Below are 21,769 nucleotides of genomic sequence, written 5' to 3'. Positions count from 1 at the left end.
TGCAATTTGTGTTTGAAACTCCCTGCCACAATATTTATTTGCTACCATATGCAACTGGTGATAGCTACGAGGGCACCTTTATAAAAGGAATTGTCTTTACCATCAAATGTCTGTGAAATGGACGGAGGAACAACTTGAATAAATGGTGGAGGGACTTGACGTCTGGGATGAGAATCACTTTCTTTATCGGTATCACTTTCAGACACTACATATTCTTTCTTCTTCTTTTTCTTCCTTCGTTTCTTTTGTGGAGTTTCTTTTGATAATGAATCATCATCCATTATTTCACCCAATCGGATTTCATTATTTGAGTCATGTGACTTTAGACTTCTGACACTATCCAGATTGTGTTCTTTGACTTCGACATTAGATAATGTTCGAAGAGATTGCATGCCGAATGATTCAACATTTTGATCTTCTGCCTGTTCTAAATCTTCCACCCGTGTTTTGGACTTTCTCTGTTTTTTCTTCTTGAAGGATTCCTCTGAAAATTTGGTACCCAGGGGTTTTTGTAAAGGGGGTAACAATGGGTTAGCACTAGCTCGTGGTGATGAGAAACTGTTTGTTGGGGGTAAGTGACTAGCTCCAGAAGGTAAAGAACTAAGGGATCTAATGGTTTGTGGGGTAGTCAAAGTTTCAGGATCTTCAACTGCTTTATCTTCTGCTTCCTTTTCTTCCTCTTCAAATTTTTCCAGTAGTTCTTTCTTTTTTCTTTTTTGTTCCTTCATCTTTGCTTCCTGAAAGGCAAATTGTAATCTCCGTCAATAACAATAATACATACATCTATCAAATATTGTGGATTCTCAAAGAGATTTATTAAGTTGACAAACCAAATTGCAGGGTGGTATTATGTGTTCCATAAAAGCTAATATGTTTTGCCTGTAGCAACAGGTCTCGTTTCTTGAAATTCAATAAAGTCTTTGGTTGAAGAAAGACATCGAGGAATTCCCAGGTAAGAAAAATTATTATGCCTGTGCCAGTGCTTTCAACCTAGTGTGAGCTCTCACCCCCTAATTTTCCATTCAACAACAACAACATCTGTTTTTATTAGAGAAGATAAGGTAAGAATTTGAAAATCTTGAGTTACTAAATTTACCTTCTTTTTCAAATCATTAACATCTAATTTTTTAAATGGATCTCCATCTATTTCTGTTTCATTATCACTCACTTTATCTTCAATACCTAATCTCCTTTTTTCTTCTTCTTCTTCTTTCTCTCTAAAAAATACAATGTTCCTAGACGTCTGATTGAAAATAGGAATGGTGCAAATTGATGCACATAAAAAAATTGGAAATCTCTTTACAATCCTTTGTAGACATTAGAAAAAACCAACTTTTATTAACAAAGAATTTTAAGAATTGTAAGTGTTAGGCAATGATAAGGTCAGCAGAAATGTATCTGCTTCACATACCTTTCTCTCCTCCTTTCTTCAACTCTCTTTTTTCTTTCAGCCTTTTCTATTTTCCTCTTTTCATCTTCTTGTCTGATAGCTTCATCTACTCTGTTCTTTAACTGATCCCATTGACCACCTATTATAGATAACATCCATTTCATACCATTGTGAATAGATTTATCCATTTTCTTACCACTACCTTTTATAGCTGAACAGGTTTCCTACAATACATTAAATATCATTATAGACTTGAAATTCTAGTCACCATCTCATAGCCATGGGGACATGTTGGTCGGTTTCTTTGGGTCTTGAATATATGTAAATTGTCTTCAGAAGTACTAGAAATGTACGAAAATCGCATAATTACTTTAATAATACCTCAAGTCTTTTTAACTTACAAATGTGGATAATTCTGGACACACATGGATTTGCAAGTTAATATATACATAATGAAATGGTGAAAAAATTTAAGTTTCGATCACTACTTACTATTCTACATGGACACTTATTAGTTGTTACTATTTGATCTAAATTTAACTGTTCACAAATATCTACTTCATCTAAAGCATCACTTTTATCTTGTTTATTAGCTAATCTACAAATTGAAACACAAAACATAATCAATTATCTGTTTTTTTAACATTTAAATTTAATATCAGATTTATAATACTGGCATTCTTATCTCGTCTTATTTTTTTTTTTTTTTTGGGACTTTAGAGTTTTTTTTATTACTAAATTGATGTCTTATATTCTGTTCACATATTTCAAGTTATATTATGTTTAAGCATGTTTTGTCTTGTCTTTTGAGTTTGCCATCTCAACATAAATTCATTTCAATATTTTTTGACTCTTTATCCAATTCGAAAATGAGTATAGAATTAGACATCAGGGCAAATTAATATAATTATGTTTCTTAATTAGTCAAATCAGATCATGATTTAGTTACAAGAGAAACTTGTAGTCTTTAGTTACAAATTTATCAGCTTGTGGGATTAAAGATGGGAAATCTCTTATTATCCTACCAAAGATATGAACAAACACTTACAATAATAAAGGCTTTCCAGAAATATGTGGATTCTCTAAAACTTCTTTCAAATTCTTTTTTGCTTCATCCATTCTAGCACCGGCCGAGGAATCAATGACATATATTAAACCATAAATTTCATGTAAATAATTTGTCCATATTCCCCTGATGTTTTTCCCTCCACCAAGATCATACAGTGTGATATCATATTTGTTAAATGCAAACTTCTCATATGAGTAGCCTATTGTTGGTGCTATGTCTAGATCAATTGGGTCTGAAAAATAAACATGTTATCAGTAAGATTATAAGGTATGCGGACTCAAATTGACAATTGTGGCCACCAGATGTTCATGAAGGCAATCAAACCATGTATCGCTACTGCATTAAAATGCCAACATAATATTGTGCTAAGGGATCAAAATTAAGAAACTCTCCTAAAAGAAAAATAGCTGGCACTACTTCAGGCGAGATTGAGGGATTCAAACTTTTCTAAGAAAATCTGATAAAATTACACATACCTCCACTGAAGCCTTTAGTTGTTGTTGTTTTTCCTGCATTATCCAGACCCAAAATAGCAAGTGTTATAGATCTAAAATGAATTACAGTTCAATGCCAATAAAATGAACATTTTAATAAAATATCACAGAAAAATTGTGTTAGACTGTTAGATGATTTTGGTTACAAATCCCACATACATCATAAGCTTATACTTGTTTCGAAATGTAGATCTACTTGTCAAACTTCAGTAGGGACACAGGCTGAATATAGGTCAATTGTTTGAAAATTTAATAGCAATAAACTCTGAGTAACAACATGATTTATGTTCTGTTTTAATATTTCTAAAGAAGCTAATATGTTACATGCTCAGCATTTGATTGTTGAATCACATTTAAGGACAAAGGAAGCAAAGGTCAATAACAAGAATATTGCCCTCCTAAATCAAAGGTTATATGTTAAAACTGATTTATAATTCTTCTTTAAGCTTATATAAAATAGCATTATATTGATAAAATAACAAACCTTCTTTTGGCACGTTTTTTGTTGATGCAGGGAATGCATTTCCCAAATAAACTGAACATCTTTTCTTCTGCTGAAAATTCAATGACATATTATTAGAATAGTCAAAAACAATGTCCTAATGAAGTTAGAATTACAATACTCGAGCCTTGAGGTAGAACCATAGCCATCTAGCACATGTACAATTCAAATGATCACTCAAGAAAAACTGACAAAATTCAACACAACATCGAAGGAATATGAGCCTACTATTAAATTTGAATCAAGTATAGGGATTACCAATTAATTGGTTAATGAGTTAATTACACTAATTGGCATGACATTTTCTGTCAGCTTACATGTACTGTCAAGTCTAGCTATGTAGCTATATCGCAGCAATGCATTAGGCCTAGTTACACAGACTAGTGGCTTGCCTTCATTTAAGCTTACTGTTCAACCACATTGTTTTCAGAATAACACTAGAATTTGAAATATCAATATTACAAGGCGTGACTTAGAGTTTTAGATTGTTTTTGAAGTTTGGGTTGATAGGAACGCCTACCAGCATGTTCAAACTAATCCAATGAAGAAATCTGAAATAATGTTTTTAATGTTCAGGCCATTTCCAAGGAAATTTCCTATGTAACATTAACAAAACTCGAATCTCTATTGATCCGAAGACATCCTAATAAAAATGGCAAGCAATATATTTTGAATATTTGTGAATTGTCAAAATTGACAGAAAAAAATTCATGTAGTTAAACAAGCTTAGAGCCTTCATTTTCATTTCACATTTGTATTTTTTCTCCCTAAATAGAATTTTTTAAAAAAGATAAAATTACTCCTTCTACTAACCTAAATGCTTCTATCAGTTATTCATTTGATATGCCCGATTTCCACACCATTTCAACAGGAAATAAGAAGTAATGACGAAGTGTCAATTGGAATATTCAGCCGGTAGCCATCTTGGCAACAAAACATAGTTTGCCAAAATTAGGTCTCTCTTTATACCGTAAATAATTCTTAATGTCGTAAATTTGATGTCGACTGAAAATTGGAAAATTTTCAAAATTTACAATTCTTTGAGTTTTTTTAGATAAGAATTAAAAGTTCTAAGAATCAGGCAAAAGCCAAATATAGGCTAACACCATAGATTAATGAATCGAAGGCAAGAGTTTTGATTTCATCATCCAGAACGAAATGTCCACTGCCACACATGAGACGTCTGGATGACAAAAACTTTCATGCTTCGAGTTCTCTGATTGGTTGAATTCCTTGCTTGCGAAGATGTGTTTATAATGGTTGCAATGTTATTTCTGTAGGTATCTGTTTGTTTATAATTTGACCTATATTTTAAATAATTAAGGAATATTCTTCGATATAATTGATTGAAAATTTTCAAAATTAACGCAGGATACCCCTAACATACTAGATTTTGACATGTAAGTCTGCTTACAAAGTGAGATAAGGGGAATGCCGACTTGACATTTCACTTGGCTTTTTGTCAATTTTCTGAATGGTGTTCTTACATGTTCAGTCTTGGCCTTTTGGTGTTCTCGTCTCGATCATGGCTTGACATTGTAGATTTATTTGTATTTACGTATCTCTTTTACAGATAAATGCTGGACCAGTCAATGAGAATTTGTATTTAAAATGCCAAGACAGTATCAGGTGAGTGTCTCAGAATCAACAGAATGCCCTAAATTGTAAATGAATATTGCCACCTTTTTCATGACATGTTAAGTTTAAAGGAACCATATCATCATGCTGTTATTGGCTCTGTAGCGTGTAGCAGACTTACAATTGCTGTAATGTTTCATTCCCATGTGCTGATATTATCAATAAAATAGGTAATGAAAATTTTGACAACGTTCTGCCTGGCATTGATGGCAATCTTTATGTTATTCCATGATACAATAGGCTTATAATAGTTTGAGATACTTTTGAAGGAATTATGCAATTTTTGTACATTTCTAGTACATCTGAAAACTATTAACATATCTTCAAGACTCAAATCAACCCCCCTTTATGCCATAGCTGTCACTTTAAAATGGAAACTAATGGTATCTAATGTGTGTAATCACTAAATCTCAGGTAGCCTAATTATAATTTATTCATGAAAGAGACCTAATCACCAGTTGTACTCAATAGTATAAAAGACATGTTGATCTGATAATTATGGTCTAATGATAGCAATTGATTCATATCAATTCTTTTAAAGATGGATTGCCTTTAAAAATGTTGACTGGGATAAAAGACAACTTTGAACTCAACCAAGGGGAGGTTAAAAACGGAGTCCAAAATTGATAATGATTTTGGAACCAAAATGATATAGGCTACTATTTTTCATTATTCATCCTAATTCATTGATACCGATCTGATTTTTGAATGTCTATTATCATTGCATGCAATTTTTTACATACAACTTGTCCTTTATTGATGATGAATAGTCTTAAAGGCCATGGTTTGCCATTAATCGGAGTTGATTTTGGTCTTGAATATATGTAAACAGTATTTAGATGTACTAGAATTGCAAAAACATGGCATGATCCCTTCTGCAGATATATCTCAAATTAGAAATTTCTATATATAATGTCTATTCTATAAGCTTACATAGCAGAGTCTATAGAAGAACGAGTCTTCATGTGCACTTTCAAATGCAGATAATACTGTACACACATGGATTTGAAAGCTCAAACTTTGACAGTGAGCTGTGAACACTATTACTAATTAGCTTAGCTAAAAAATTCTCATTTATGAGACTAAGGTAATATAGGTCCTTTAAATTACAATCCATATTGGAATCTTGTGGATTGGTAACAAGTAGATTGGAAATTATTTTCTTTGTTTTATATTTACATAAAATATATAGAAACCATCATTACAATGTCACATTTGACTCATAAGCTAACCCATGATGTCTTTCAACAAGTTTCAATTCGTCAGCAAAATTCTGCCATTTTATTTTATTTCTGTTAAACTTAATTAAAACAGTTAAGTGAAAGAAAGAAATATGAGAAAATGTACATCAATTGATATATAAGCTTACAGCGTAAGAATAGTAAATGTAAAAGAAATAAATCAGTTGGAACCTAACTTTAATATAGCTCTGTATACTATATACTTTATTCATGCTATTTGTTATTTGTCATTACTTGTTTGATAGAGCTTCCTTTTAGTATGCTACATAAATCTAATAGATTTTAATGCTGAAGAGACCTAAAGATACCTAAATTTACTAGAAATGGACGTTACCAAGGTAAAGTTAAGATATTTTCCTCTTTATGTTTTTGTAGGGTGATGATTATTTATCGCCTGATGATTTTGAAGATCAAGAAACTTTGGTATGTAATTTTCAATTCTATTGTTTTTTATATATGCACATATGTATATCCTTGGGTAAATTTGCTAGTCTGTCCGTTTATGTTTATGATTAACAATCAAGTAGACAATTTTTGAATTTGGATTTGGATGAAATGTTAACATATGATGGGCATTGTCGTACAAATACTATTTTGTCTTAACCAATGTTCCTGAATAAGTTTATGTGTCTTGTTTGAGTATTATGGAAATATTGACTAAAATGAAAGAAAAAATGAAAATGTGATTAAATCATTTGTAGCTTTTGTACTTGTGGAAACATTATATGTTGTCAAAATTAAGCTTAATTAATTTTACAAAAAATTTACTATTTTTTCTCACTTCTCACTTATGTGATGTGATATTCTATGAGATAATTGTGATATTATTTATGAGACATTGTGATATTATTCATGAGATATTGTTAAGTGATATTTTATGAGACATAGTGATGTTTTTATTAGATAATTGTGATATTTTTTGACAGATAATATTTTGTGAGATATTGTGGTATTTTTTATGAAATAAGTGTGATATTTTTTATGAAATAAGTGTGATATTTTTTATGAAATAAGTGTGATATTTTTTGACATACTGTTATTGTGATTTTTTATCCAGAGCACATTTAAGTATTCTAAGGAAATATCAACTAGTGCTGATATAAATGCATATTGCATGAGCTTAATGTTATATATGCAATAAATTATCAAGAGTTGAAGGATATACCTGTATCTTATCTCAATATCTTGTAGCTAACACCTGTATTTATTGTGGTCCAATGAATAATTGATATTAATTTGTATTATTAGATATCAAGAAGTAAATCAGTTGCTAGGAATAGATCCAAATCAGGTCAGACACATTTTATTTTTCTTAATGAAAATTTGTTAATTTGATCCTTTGATTTTATGTATGGACCCGCTCCTGATTGTGACTTGAAAAATAATGAACAATACATGAAAGAACAACAACTATTATTTGAATAAAAAGCAATGTATTCATATTCCGTAGTCAAACATTTTGGAGAACCAGTCAGACATGACCTGTATGTAATCAAAACAACAACCCTTGTTAAGCTTGTCTTTAAAAAGTAACGAAACACCTATTTGAATTTTGCACACGAATATTGCATTTAGGTTACTAACCTTTGTTTGTGATGATGATTTACACAAAATAATATTTCAAAATTGCTTCATTTAAAACAGCGTGTGAAAATTCTTTCATTTTTTAGTGCCAAGGAGAAATACCAGGAAATCAAGCAAAAGACCAGGTAAGATTTTAGTTTTATTTACAAAATTTCAGTTGTATACTATAAGGTATGTTTTTTTGTGAACTCAACTTGCATATAAAGAGTGTAACAAAAAAAATACCAAACATTAGCTTCTAACTCTGATCTTGTTTCAATGTAATTGTTAATAATATAGGTTCCTGAAGTATTTTTTTTAGCAAATTCAGAATAAAAAGTACCAAAATTCTAAAATGATACTATTTCTTCTCTTGCATGACTATAATTGTTATTTTACAAAATATTTCAGGATCACCAAATAAAAGACCTAATAGTTCGCTAGGAGTCAGTGGTAAAACAGGTCACGATTTGTGGATAACAGCTATTAAAAAACGACAAGGAGCCTGTAAGTTATGTTCCCTTTTTTTTTTAATTATTGCTTAGTTGTCAGATAAAATTGGTATTATGCAGATAACCCAAGATGGGTACCAGTATTGTTTGACTTGGAGGTGTTTCTCGAAAGAAGGCTTTGGTGATCAAAAAACACTTGCAAAAATTTAACTATCAATTTAAGTTTAATTATTGTATTTTTAGTAAACAGTGGATCAACTGGTCATATTGGTAGTTCACCAAGACATAAAACACCTATAGAATATTGGGTAGATACATTACGCAAAACTGGTTCAGGTATGTTGACTGCTAAAAGATACTTAGTTATTGATGTGTTCATGCTCCAAAAGCTATATTGAAAGAACAGGTCAAAATAACTCTGGGTTAATATGTCCTGTCTTATAGACAATCTCAGATGCAGAGTGGCCTCAAGTGTTCATGGATACTCTTAAAGAGGAAAGTTTACATAGCCTTGTTCCTTATGTATACATTAATCTATATGTATTTTGGACGTATTGTAGGTATCAGTACAGAAAGTGGAAGAAATACATTTACTGGTTTAAAGAAAGATAATGGTTTAGACATGGCCTATTATAGTACATCACATCATTTAAGACAAGTCATGGGAGTAGAAAAACCTAGAAAAGGTCAAGAGCCATATAGTAAGTACATTATGTTAGTTCATTATGAAGTCTGTTATACCATGTGTACTTGGTTTTCAGTTTCATTAAAGGGATTGTAAAGAGATTTTATTAACTTTTTACGTCTTTTGGAGACACTGAAAAAATAATTTTGCAAGAATAGAAATCTTAGTTAGATATTTGTAGTTCATAAAATTCCCCTAAAACCAAGTTTTTTTATAATGTCACTATTGGAAAGTTTTGCTCACTATATTTGTAATCCAGTCAGCATAACACTATCAGTGTAACACAAAACAAAACACCAGAATAACACTACACTAATGTTATCTTGAGCTCTGACCTCTGCATGGTGTAAACCACTATTGGTTAGTGTTAAAGGGATAAGGAAACTCATGCTAAGCCAGTGTTCTGAAACACTGAGTTGGAATTAGTGGAACACTAGATTACCACTAGATGAAAACTAGTGTTAAATTGTTCCCCAAATACCTCAAAGTTTAGTGTTATCTCAGTGTCACCCAACACTTTGCATCAAGGTCAATTGTTGGGGTTAGTGTTACACTAGTGTTACAATTATGCACTAATCCAAGACTAACACTAAGTTCTGACCCCACTTGTTGACTTGCATTATCTCACCACTTTTTTTATGGAGAGTGATTATGACAATTTTGGATATTCTCTAAGATCTATTTTACCTGATTTTGTTTTAGACAGGTCAGCTGCAGGTACACCAGCTTATAAAACACCAGAAGAATATTATGATGAAGTTTTGGAACTCAGAAAGGTACTTCATTTTCCCATCTGGTTTAAGGCTAATGTGTTTATGTTAGAAAAAAAAACTACTATTTTGTACAAGGATTACAACTTCAGTTCACAAGGATCTTTTCTGCCAGCTGGTCTTTGGCAAAACCTCTTGGCATTGATCTTTCCTGATTATTTGTACCCATTTATAGTTGGGTTAGCTGGAATATTAAGAAGAGTTAATTTATTCTTAGTGTGTTACAGTCACACTGAAAGTGTTTAAATCAAATCCACTACCCACACATGATAAAGAAATCCAAATTTTTTGAAAAATGAAATTTTTGTAAGAGAAAATTTTGTTGAATTTCAGCAAATCAGTAACCTAGGCCATGATAATTCTACGATGAAGGCTAAAGTTAGAAGATTAGAAGAAGATAAAATTAAAAAGGTGGGAATTGAATTGATGAATTTTTGTTATATGTTTTCAGTTCTGCGCTTCCAGTTAACAAAATGCTACTGAACTAGTCACTTAGTTGGAACCATTCAAATCTTGGCATTCTATCTCATTACATATAAAACGAGTTTCATGTTTTTTCAGGGGGTGACTCCTCTCTTGATTGAATCAAATTTTTTTTTTTATGGCTAATGTAGTAACCTTTAAAAAATACACAAATCATCTATTCCATCATTTTTTGTAGGATAAAGAAATGGAGTCTCTCTTGAATCCATCAAAGGTAAGGTTTTGGATTTATCATAAATTATAAAACTTAGCGGATTCAAAGGTTAAACACACTCCTGGATCACAATGCCATTCTGACCACCAATTTTATTCAGGCTGTCTGTAAGGGAGATCACTCTTAATACAAACTTGATCTATTTATATGTTTCTATATTATTAGAGTGATGATATAAGAAGAACACTAGGAGATAGAAAACCAGATTCTGGTGCTGTTATACATAGTCTCAAACAAAAAATATTGAAATTAGAAATGCAGCTTAGAGAGAAAGATGCTGCTTTTGGGTAAGAAGCTGTTAAATTTTCAGAACTGTCAAAAATTTCAATTTGCATTTATGGATTGCTCTTTTAGATCAATCTTTCTTGAGACTTCGCCATATATAGAAAAGATACATATAGAAATTTCTATTTAAAGGGATTATGAAATTTTCGTACATTTCAAGTACTTCTGTAGACTATTTACATATATTTAAGACCAACAAAAATATAAGATCAACAAAATGGCGAACCATGGACTTTAAAGATGGGTTCCCTTACTTTATTTATGAAAATGAAAATGCTAATATTTATATGAATAGAAAGTAGAGGTGTTCTAATGACTTGGAAATATACCAGTTTGTCTCACATGTCCATAATTAATTCATAATTAGCTAAATTAGAAGAGAAATACCAGCAGAATTCGAATGAGTGACCGATCAAGAAAGGTCAAAAAGTCTTTTTTTGTTTATTCAGACTGTACATACAAGGACATTTGTGATTGGTTCAAACTCTTAATTATATGCAATTAGAATATAATGATATGATTAAGAATACATGATAATTCATGAGAAACACCAATTAATCAAAGGGTTTGCTTAATTTGACTTGAAAATAAGGAAACCCATCTTTAACATTGTTAATTTTAGTAAATTACAAGGTGATTTAAAAGTAACTAAGATAGATGAAATGAGATGTCAGATGGAAGTAATGTATCAAGAGATAGTCAGATTACAGAATTCCAAAGATACTGGAGTAGCCAAGTCTGCTAGGTAAGACTCAGATAATTTTGATTTTGAGATACCTTATTAATGGGATGTTTGGGGGTCGCTTGATTGGTGAGTTTTACACATTCTGGATCCATGGAATCAACTGGACATTCAATAAGTTGGAACAGAGTTCAGTAAGTGTTCCACATATGCTGAAAAAATAGTATGTGCAGAGAGAATTCAAAATGGCAGAGAAGGAAATAGATGGGGAAATTTTGGATTTGACATATCTGCTGACGGAACCTGTTCAGGACTCACCAATCAAGTGCACCTTGTACAATTTTGACTTTTTTAATTTGTGAGTTATTTCCCTTGTTACAAAATTATCTTGTTTGAGATTGATTTCAAATTTATAGTGTTTCTACCATGATCTTTGCTACTGTATAGGTGTATTGCCATTTTGTCGTCTGCTAATTTTTCTTGCTGACATTGTCTTGATTCTCTCACTATTTTTAGGTCTACCCCAGTGGGAAAAGAAAACACAGTAAAAATAAAGGCGTTAAATGAGACTATTTTAAGATTAAATAAGACTAATGAAAGATTAGAAGCTGATAATAGAAGTTTAAAAGAAGAGTTAGAGAAAGCTACTGGTGGAGATGAAGTTGATGACAGCCGACTAACAGGCAGTAAGTATAGTCATTTAAAGGGATTGTAAAGAGGTTTTCTAAACTTTTTATGTGTATCGGGGACACTGATAGCATCAATTTGCACCATTCCAATTTTCGTTCTGGCGTCTGTGGTTCTTGCAATTTCACTAAAATTAACGAGTTTTATGATGTCACTAGAACCACAGACGTCTGAATGAAAAATGGAATGGTGCAAATTGATGATATCAGTTTTCCCGATACACATAAAAAGTTTAGAAAACCTCTTTACAATCAATTTAAGAGACAACATTGCCTTTTAATTAAGAATTCATTCTGCTTGTAGTTAGCATATCCTGATTTTAAGGACATCCTACTTAGATGTTGAACCCCTAGAAAATTAAATGTTATATGTAGAAATTTTGATATCCTTTTGAGTGACGTTAAAATAAAACATCATATAGTCTGAGCTCCATCTTATGTGGCTTGTTGTAGAGTGGCCTCTAGCCTTAGAAGGGTCATTTGGAAGATGGTTTTACTCTTAAAGTATAATTTTCTTGATGTGTATTTTAAATATCTGTGTCAAAAAGATTTAAAACTTAATGATATTGAAAAAGAAATGTGTAAATTTAGTTATTTTTTTATCAAATGAAGTTTATAAATCAACAATTACTTCCTCTATTCACTTTAATGAAAAAAAAAAAGAAAAAAAAATTGTTTAACAATGTTTACAAAATTTGTGAATTTACAAAAGAATTCATGATTTTTTTAACAATATTTTGTTCAGATTAAAATTATTTTGATATTTGTAGGAGATTATGAAGATATGAATAGAAGACAATTATTAAGTTATGTCAAGAAAATGGAAGTTGTAAGTAATCCTTACATAATTAAAGGTCATTATAAGTGCTTAGATCAAAGAGTTGATAGCCATAATTTCACCTAAGTCTTGTATCACTGATATTCATAAGATACTGGAATGATACATGAAAGGACCCTAGGACCCATTTCACAAAACATATTAATAACAATTTTGTCTTAATTGTAAAATTTCAAACGAATGACAAATTCTTATCGTAAAAATGTTTGGGGAACTGACCCTGTATCTTCAGATTAGCTATTATTGTCTATGCAAGTTGGAAAGTTTTTTGAATTTTTTCGATATTTTTTGAAAGAATTGGAATATCTACCTCAAAATAGTACTGATAGATTGCTTCGATAAAAATATAAACATGAGCTCACATTATGTCTTCAAAATTTCTTTTTACAGAGGACTATTTTCAACCCAAAAAGTCACAAATTTTGGCAGAAAATTGTCCTCTGTAAAAACAAATTTTGAAGACATAATGTGAGCTTATGCATATATTTTCATCAACGCAAAGATATTCTAAGACTAACAGTACTATTTTGAAGCTGATATTCAAATTCTCATAAAAATAATGGGAAAAATTCAAAAAACTTTTTTTTTTGCTCAGATATTAAGTTCCCTACCCACTTTATATTTTCTATCAGGATCTTATTATGAAGTCCTGAATTATTAATGAGAACTATTTATATTTTGATATTGTAGAAAGTTGAGAAGTTAGAAAGAAGAGCTGAGAATGATAATTTATCAATACTATCATTAGATAAAAATAGATCTAATGTACCTGGTAAGTTTATTCTTCTATCTGAACCATTCTTCTTTCATAAATGTGCAAAAATCTGCTGAAAAGTTTTCCAATGACGGTATCATAGTTTCTTTGTCTGTCTCATTGTACCTCTTTAAAAGATCTTATGGATTTCATAAGGATCTTGTCTATCTGCTGGTACTTGACATTGACCCTTCCCAGATTATCCAGACTCATTTACAGCTTGGTTGACAGGAATAATGAAATAAGATGACTAATAAAACAACCCTTGACAACCATTTGTTCAGCGTAATCATATAAAGATTCTAACTGTCTGTTCTACTGCCGTTTTCACGAGGCTATAAGCAAACTGGAGAACCCAGAAAAAACGATGTTTTTGTTTTTTGATTTTCTGACTTGAAATGATCCAACCATTTGATACTTCAAAGAATGAATTAATTAATTTTAACCAGACTGTAATTTGATATTAATATTATCATTTTGTATATTACCAGGTAAAATAGATCTAAAAGGTAGTATAGAGGAGAGATTACATCAGTTAGATCAGAGAGAGACTGAATTATTAGATGAAATAGCTAAACAAAAACATCTTATACATAAACTAAAAGAAGAAAGATCTCATTATAAACAACAATGTGAAGAGTAGGTAGTGTTAGTGTTGTTGATCTGACAAAATGTACTGTTTATATTGACATCCAGGGACATATCCAGAGAATGACTGAGGAGGGGGCCAAAAATGAGAGGTGGCTCTCCAAGACGAGGCCTGAAAGGCCTAAGAATCCCTAGGCAGGTGTTCGTGGACTGTCATAGGTCCCCAGAAGCCAACATATTTCGGATGGCTTGAGATGAATTTTGAGCATTTACAGGGCTTGATTTTCACTTCTAAATAGTACCTTTCATAGTCCTACTTTTCTGCACCAAGTGGGCTAATGAAGACGGCCAACGCCATGCAGGTTGCAATGAGGGAAATTTTGCCAGGGCAGTTGCATTAGGCTACTCTTTTTCAATTCCCAACTGTCGAGGGATCTTTAACGTGCACAGCCTGTAGCACATGGGGCCTCATTTTTTTGTCCCATCCGAACGACTAAACGCTTTTACATGTCAGCCCCTCTTACGCAGGTTGGCATCAGTCAATCTCAATTTCCCACTACTGTTTTTAAATGTATTCATAAAAGTAAGGAACATCCAGACATAATTTTACTGTTATTGCCATCAATAGTCTACAATGATACTCTTTTTCTTTCAGTGGTAGACCACCAGGAACTCCTGGTAGAAGTACAAGAGCCAGTCCTAGAAGACCAAGTACTAGGTAAGGAAACAAGAATTAACAGCTGAGACTGTTTATATTTGAAAGTTTGTTAATTGATAATGATATTTGAAAAGCAGTTTTTAAGAAATTTAGAAATATACCTTACTCTAAACTGTTTGTTATGTTTACCTTATAAGGGGTTCTGAATCATCAAGACCACCAACTGGCAGACGACGCTCCGGTTCTGATGAAGAAGAAAGACTGAGACAAGAAAAAATCGAAAGTTTACAGAAAAGATCAGCAGCTAGTAACATTCAAAGAAACTGGAGAAAACACAGAAGTCAAGCTCTTGAAGAGAGTGAGGTAAAATTGAGTAAATTAATGGAATACTCCAATTCTTAATTCTTATTCTTATTAGTAGACATTTTTCTCTTTCAAATTCTTATTAGTGTAGAAATTCCTTTTTCTAATTCTTAATGTTAGTTAAAGGGATTGTAAAAAGGTTTTCTGAATTTTATATGCGTATTGCGGACACTGATATCTTCAATTTGCATCATTCCAATTTTCAGTCAGACATCCTGTGGTTCCTGCAATTCCTCTTAAACAAAGTGTTTGATGACATCGCTAAGTGTCAAGGGCCTTAAGTGATAGAGCCAATTTTGCGATAAGTGATGTCATCAAACACATTTTTTGTGGAATAGCAGGAACCACAGACGTCTGACTAGAGAAGCACCGAGCATTGGAACATTGGAATGGTTCAAATTAATGCTATCAGTGTCCCTGATACACATAAAAAGCCTCTTTACAATCCCCTTCAATTCTTAGTAGGCTGAATAACAAATGATTCTATATTTCTAATTTCTTGGTTTACATAAATCTTATTCTTATCTTGTCTTATCTTATTTTAATTTTGTTTATTTTCTAAAACTCTTTTTGAGATTTGTTTATGTCTAATTTCTTTTATTTTCCTCTGTTAATTACTCTACTCTAGCGTAAAAAACAACAAAAACTGACAAACATTCGAGAAAACATGGCTGCCAGACACATACAGAGAGGTTGGAGAGACTATCAAGAAGAACAACATGTAGGCTTTTATTCTTTCAAATTTTCATTTTTCGCTTTAGCACATCAAAAATTCATTTGGTTTTGGTTTGGGTTTGAATTGACATTTGATTCACTTTCAAAAGCTTAAGGATTTCAGAAGCTTGAATGCCATTTAGTTTTGAGGCTGTAGTTCTTTGTTTAGAAGTGCAATTAAAGGGACAGATTCGCCATCCGTTTGACCAATCATACTTTAGTCTCAGAAATAAGTATTTTTTAGCTAAGCTAATCATTAATAGTGTTCACAGCTCACCATCGAAATTTGAGCCTTCAAATCTTCGTGTGCCCTGAATTATCCGCGTTAAAATGACGACTTGTCATTTCTTGAGACTCTGCCATATATAGAAAAGACATGTATAGAAAGTGAAGTTTGAGTTATTTTTGAAGGAATTATGCTATTTTTGTACAATTCTAGTACTTCTGAACATCAACCACTAAAATGGCGCATCTGTCCCTTTAATTATCGAAAGGTTCAAATTCCTATTTCTGTTTCTATTATCAATCGATATATTGAATTTGTGTTTAGACTGGAAGAGAAAACAAATTGAGAAATATTCGAGAGAATAGGGCAGCTCGAAATATTCAGAAAGGCTGGAAAAATTATCAACAAGTACAAGATGTAGGAATTTATTTGAAATGTCTTTTAGATAGTGCAGAAGTGCAGCTGCAGTTTCAAAATTTGACCATCATTTGACAAATCATTTTTCCTTTGTTATAATTTTCTCAATCTGATTAAGATACAGATTTGATATTTTTGTTTGATTTTTATCATGAAATATTCTATAATGATACAATATGTTGAAATCTGAAGACATTCTTCAAATGACATGTTCAGTTTTTAAATATAATTCAACCAATCAGACTGTTTAAATCAAAGTCAATTGTTGTGTCAATATATTTTGATAGAAATGAAATTTCATTGGGTCTTTGGTTGAACTTAATAAAAGGAGCTACTTACCAGATCTTGAAAGAGAAAAGTAGAAAAAATGAAGGAAAAGCAAAAAGCTGAAACAAAATATTTAAATCTGTATTTAAATGAGATTGGTACTTTCCTCTATCCTTTTTAAGTAATTTCAATATTAATTTCATTTTTTCTCATTTCCATTTCATTTCATTTTCCCTTTTTTCATTTTATGTTATTTTATTTCATTTTATTTTGTAACTTTCATATTTCTTGTTTTCAATGTATAGTGCCAAAGAGAAAATCAATTGAAATCTATTCGAGAAAATCTAGCTGCTTGTCAAATCCAAAGAGGGTGGAGAGAATACAAAGAGGAAAGAGATGTAGGACATTTTTGATAATAGCATATGGCATGAAGCATGAAAAAAAATGTCAGAATCAGGGTTGTTGATTCAGATAGTTGTGCCAGTCATGTCTTGCCATAAGACTAGAAATAAATCTGGTTTTAAAAATGAAATTTCACAAAAACAGCCCTGGTCACAAGTCACTGTTCATATTCCAAGAAACTTAAAGAAAGCCAAAACATTTTACCACCATTTTATTTCACAAGACAATAATCACCTTTTTCCATCAAATCACACTAATATGCATGGTTCATTGACTGTAGATATATGTTACTAATATTTTCATTCTAACAAATTCTGTTTATATGTTTACATTTTCAAAATGAATGTTCGTTATGTGATAACTTGATCTATTATCACAAGAGCATATAAGATGAGATGATAGTTCTTATCAAAATGGCATGGGGCATGAGATGATAGTTTGTATCACAATGGCATGAGGTATGAGATGCGATAGTATTTATCACAATATGAGATGATAGTTTTTATCACAATACAAGATAAGATAGTTTATATCACAATGACATGGGGCATGAGATGATAGTTCTTATCACATTGGCATATCAGATGAGATGATAGTTCTTATCACAATAGCAAATCAGATGAGATGATAGTTCTTATCACGATAGCAAATCAGATGAGATGATAGTTCTTATCACAACAGCAAATCAGATGAGATGATAGTTCTTATCACAATAGCAAATCAGATGAGATGATAGTTCTTATCACAATAGCAAATCAGATGAGATGATAGTTCTTATCACAACAGCATGAGGCATGAGATTATATTATTTATCACAAGATAAGATAGTTTATATCATGTCTTCTGGATTTATGAGGGATGATTAAGAGGATAGTTTTGTCTAAATATTTGCTTTATCAGCAAATGGAGCTCAATTTCAGCTGTCTGTATCACTTTACAAAATGGACACTTGATATCTGTTTCTTCTTCAATAGAAGACAATTATATTCTCTCGACTGCATGTTATTTCATTTTCTTTTTCAAAGGCAGAAAATGATGAATTCTTTGTACATATGCCTAATAAATGTTCTTTGCACACTTGCATGACAGTTGTTGTAAATTTACTTGTTTAAATATGCATGAGAGAATTATTTATGGCCCACTTGCATGAAATGATTTGCATTAAAGCAATAAAGACATTCTTGGAACACAAATTATTTCAAATGAATTTGCACTTAAACTATGAATATGCTTCATCTTTAAAGATATAATGCAATATGTCTTCGTGTAATTTTTGAATCATTTAAAGGAATTATAGACAGATTTTCTAATCTTTGTGTGTGTATAGGGGACACTTTTAGCTTCCATTGGCACCAATCAATTTCCTGTCAGATTTTTATGGTTCCTGCAATTAAAAGAATTCATGACTTCACTATCAGAAATGCCATTTGAGTGATAGTGAAGTTATATTTGGTCAAGGTTTTTCTAGAATTACAGGACACATAGTTGTCAAATCAGAATGGTGCAAATGGATGCTGTAATACAAAGACTATAAAAACCCCTTTACAATCCCTTTAACAAAAAAAAAAATTATGAAATATTGGTGAAAATTTTTTTAAAATTTCCTTTGTAGATGAAGCATATTTATTGTTCTAAATGTATGTTATCTTGTAAATGTACTGTCATCTATTGTTTCTATCTTTTTCTCACTAATGCACAGAATCAACGAGACAGAAGAGTCAATTCTTTTAAAGAGAATCGGGCTGCTCGTAAAATACAACAAGGTTGGGCTGGATTCACTCACAGAAGAGATATGGATGATGTAGGTTTTTTAGTCCTTATTTTTATAATGATAACTGTAATATAAAGTCTCATTAAGACCTGCAAGTCTTGACAAAAAAAGGCCTACCCAAACAATATTAAAATTTTGTTTATGCATTAGGCCAGACCAATTTATACTCTTGTTTAGGGATCCTATTACTTCAATTTTCCAGAAATCAGAAGAAAAAAAAAAGGTCTGCTGGTAAAAACACAACCTTCATTTCCAATGAAAAAAAAATGATCATCAGAAACTCCCCTTGTTTTAAGCACAAGACAATATTATGGAATAAGCTTTAATAAAATATATTATTTTTGATCAAATCAACTCTTCTACTGAGAGAATAGGAAAATCCATTTCAATCCTGGCTTTTGTTCATTTTTTTTTCCCTACGGTTTTTCACACAAATTTGGTATTTTTTTCCCTACTGCCATTTTAAAACAAAAATCTGTCAAACAAGGAAATAAATTGGTCTAGTTTTATATATAAAATAAAATTTAATGTTTCAAAATGTTTGTTTGTATTTTTCTTGTGTTGACTATTTGCACCACCTCTTAGCATGGTTAGTCTAGTGAATGTATTTCTTTTCTTTGAAACTGTTGGTTTGTCTAAGTCAATTTTTTGTCTGTGTCCTTCACATGGATGGAGCCATAATTTTTATGTCAAATTGTGACGGACCTAATCCTGACAATCTCATCCCATTCTATTGAAGTTAATTTCATGCAATCAAAAGTAAGTGAAATGATGGAGTTGTACGTCCTACTTTTCTGCACCATGTTGGCTAATGAAGATGGGTGATGCCATGCAGTGTACAATGAGGGTACTTTTACCAGGACAGCAGCAAAAGCCTTTTTTTTCTCCAACTGTGGAGGAATATTTAACATGCAGGGCCTCTGTTTATTGTCCCATCTGATCAACTACCAAGCAATCAAAGCAGAGGCTGTAATATTGCTCTACTTTCAGTTTCACCATCCCATAATTCATCATTGAGCTAATAAGGATCAGATTATCATCTTAAACTTGGTTTGATGATATTTTTGATTGCTTGTTTTATATTATAGGCAAGTTATGTGATACAGGGTGCGTTAAAAGGACATAGAGCTAGAAAGAACAGATTAAATGATTACCATACAGAAGATTCTACAGAAGATGAATCATTAGATGATGCTGCTTATCTTATACAATCTAATGTTAGAGGTCATATGGGTAGAAAGAAAGCAATGAGAAATTTAAGGTATATTGTTCAATTCTTTTTTAAGTAGCTGCAAGAATCTGTAGCTGTTATATTCTATTTTCCCATGTTATCAACATCTTTATGATACACTATCTATGCTATCTTGAACGGGGTAACTAGTTTTGCAGAAATTGGGATTCAGCAAGGAGATGGTTGAATTGAAACTTGAAGTAATATCTTCTTTAAGAAAATCAATACGATTATATGGCATAAGGCTTTATCTATACTTTGAAGATTTCCCATTGCACTTGATAATATGATTTTTGGTAATATTACAGATATGACTCTACTGATGATGAAGATTATAGAGCATCAGTTAGAAGACCTTCATCAGGTAATGTTTTTATCTTGATTAAGGCCTACTATGAGGCTACTCAGGCAAGCGTAGTAGCGTAAAGGATGTCTGCATCAGATATCTTACTTTTATATACATGTAGATGATTTTCAGTAACTGCAAATTGCTAGCTTTAAGTAGAATATCAAGTCATTTATTCGACCTGTAATACATACTCGAAGTGCTTTTCCTATCAATATCAAATGAGTTTCAATTGTGTGCATATCAGGGCTGTTGATTTGCCAGTCATGACTAACAGGACAGCTCAAATGTCCGATGGTCAATATCCTTGTCGGACATCAAGCATAGGCCTGTGACTTTCCAAAAAAAAAAAACCTGTGCCAACTTCATACAGTTAACTACCAGGTCCAGTGCGCTGTATATGAAGTTATTTACAGGGTGAAGGTCACTTTTAAGGCTGTATTTGCTCTCTTTTTTAAGAGAGTTCAATTTTATTGTATTGTATTAATGGTCATATTCTGCTTATTTTAGGCATGGGAAGCAGAAATCAAATAGGAAGTAGGGTAAGTAGAGAAAATTATTTGCCTGTGATCTTAAAAGCCTAAAAAGCATATATACTAGTATTAGTATTTCGATGGATTTGAGTATTTTTTTACTTGTAAATTTCATGGTTGACACACGTTTATATGTTTCTTTTTTGTTTTGTTTTTTCAGAGAAGTAGCAGATCTCCGAGAACTAATTATTTCTCAGGACAATCTAATAGAAGTTTCCATGACGACGATGATTTTTAGAATCCATTTTTCTTTCTTGAATAGAACAAGGCACAAAATGGTGTCACTGTTAAGTACACACCTCAAATTTGAACTCTTCTTAACTGACACATATATAAATTATTTTGAAACTGCATTTTGTATGTATGAAAGAAAAAGATGATCTAGCGAAGAATACAGAAATACTACTGTAAAAATTTTGTTTTGAGGTTCTTTTTCAATAATAATGTGGTATACAAACAATTAGATTAATCAAACTACTTAGTTGAGATTTTTAAAAAGTTATGAAA

At 31.6% G+C, this 21,769-nt stretch overlaps 2 protein-coding genes across 2 annotated transcripts; one reads left to right on the top strand and one right to left on the bottom strand.

Annotated features, from left to right (window-relative positions):
• Window positions 1–1,383: 1,383 nt before the first annotated feature.
• LOTGIDRAFT_135548 (hypothetical protein) lies at window positions 1,384–3,008 on the bottom strand (the record flags this gene model as incomplete). The annotated part of the gene is made up of 4 exons (XM_009069083.1): window positions 1,384–1,614; window positions 1,883–1,988; window positions 2,439–2,691; window positions 2,936–3,008. Coding segments are annotated over 4 exons (663 nt in total), but the record flags the coding sequence as incomplete, so codon positions are not given.
• Window positions 3,009–6,657: 3,649 nt separating this feature from the next.
• Window positions 6,658–21,500, top strand: LOTGIDRAFT_170441 (hypothetical protein; the record flags this gene model as incomplete). The annotated part of the gene is made up of 23 exons (XM_009069082.1): window positions 6,658–6,672; window positions 6,710–6,757; window positions 7,583–7,625; window positions 8,005–8,043; window positions 8,309–8,404; window positions 8,593–8,685; window positions 8,910–9,050; window positions 9,737–9,810; window positions 10,138–10,215; window positions 10,466–10,501; window positions 10,667–10,788; window positions 11,409–11,531; window positions 11,985–12,154; window positions 12,925–12,983; window positions 13,683–13,764; window positions 14,238–14,385; window positions 14,990–15,052; window positions 15,190–15,355; window positions 18,994–19,182; window positions 20,241–20,413; window positions 20,692–20,747; window positions 21,240–21,271; window positions 21,423–21,500. The coding sequence occupies 23 exons, from the start codon at window positions 6,658–6,660 to the stop codon at window positions 21,498–21,500; spliced, it is 2,124 nt and encodes a 707-aa protein (XP_009067330.1).
• Window positions 21,501–21,769: the final 269 nt, after the last annotated feature.

Source organism: Lottia gigantea, assembly GCF_000327385.1.
Source record: "Lottia gigantea unplaced genomic scaffold LOTGIsca_98, whole genome shotgun sequence".
Lineage (NCBI taxonomy): Eukaryota > Metazoa > Mollusca > Gastropoda > Lottiidae > Lottia > Lottia gigantea.
Note: the sequence above shows the minus strand (reverse complement) of the source record. Positions and strands in the feature narration are given on the sequence as shown.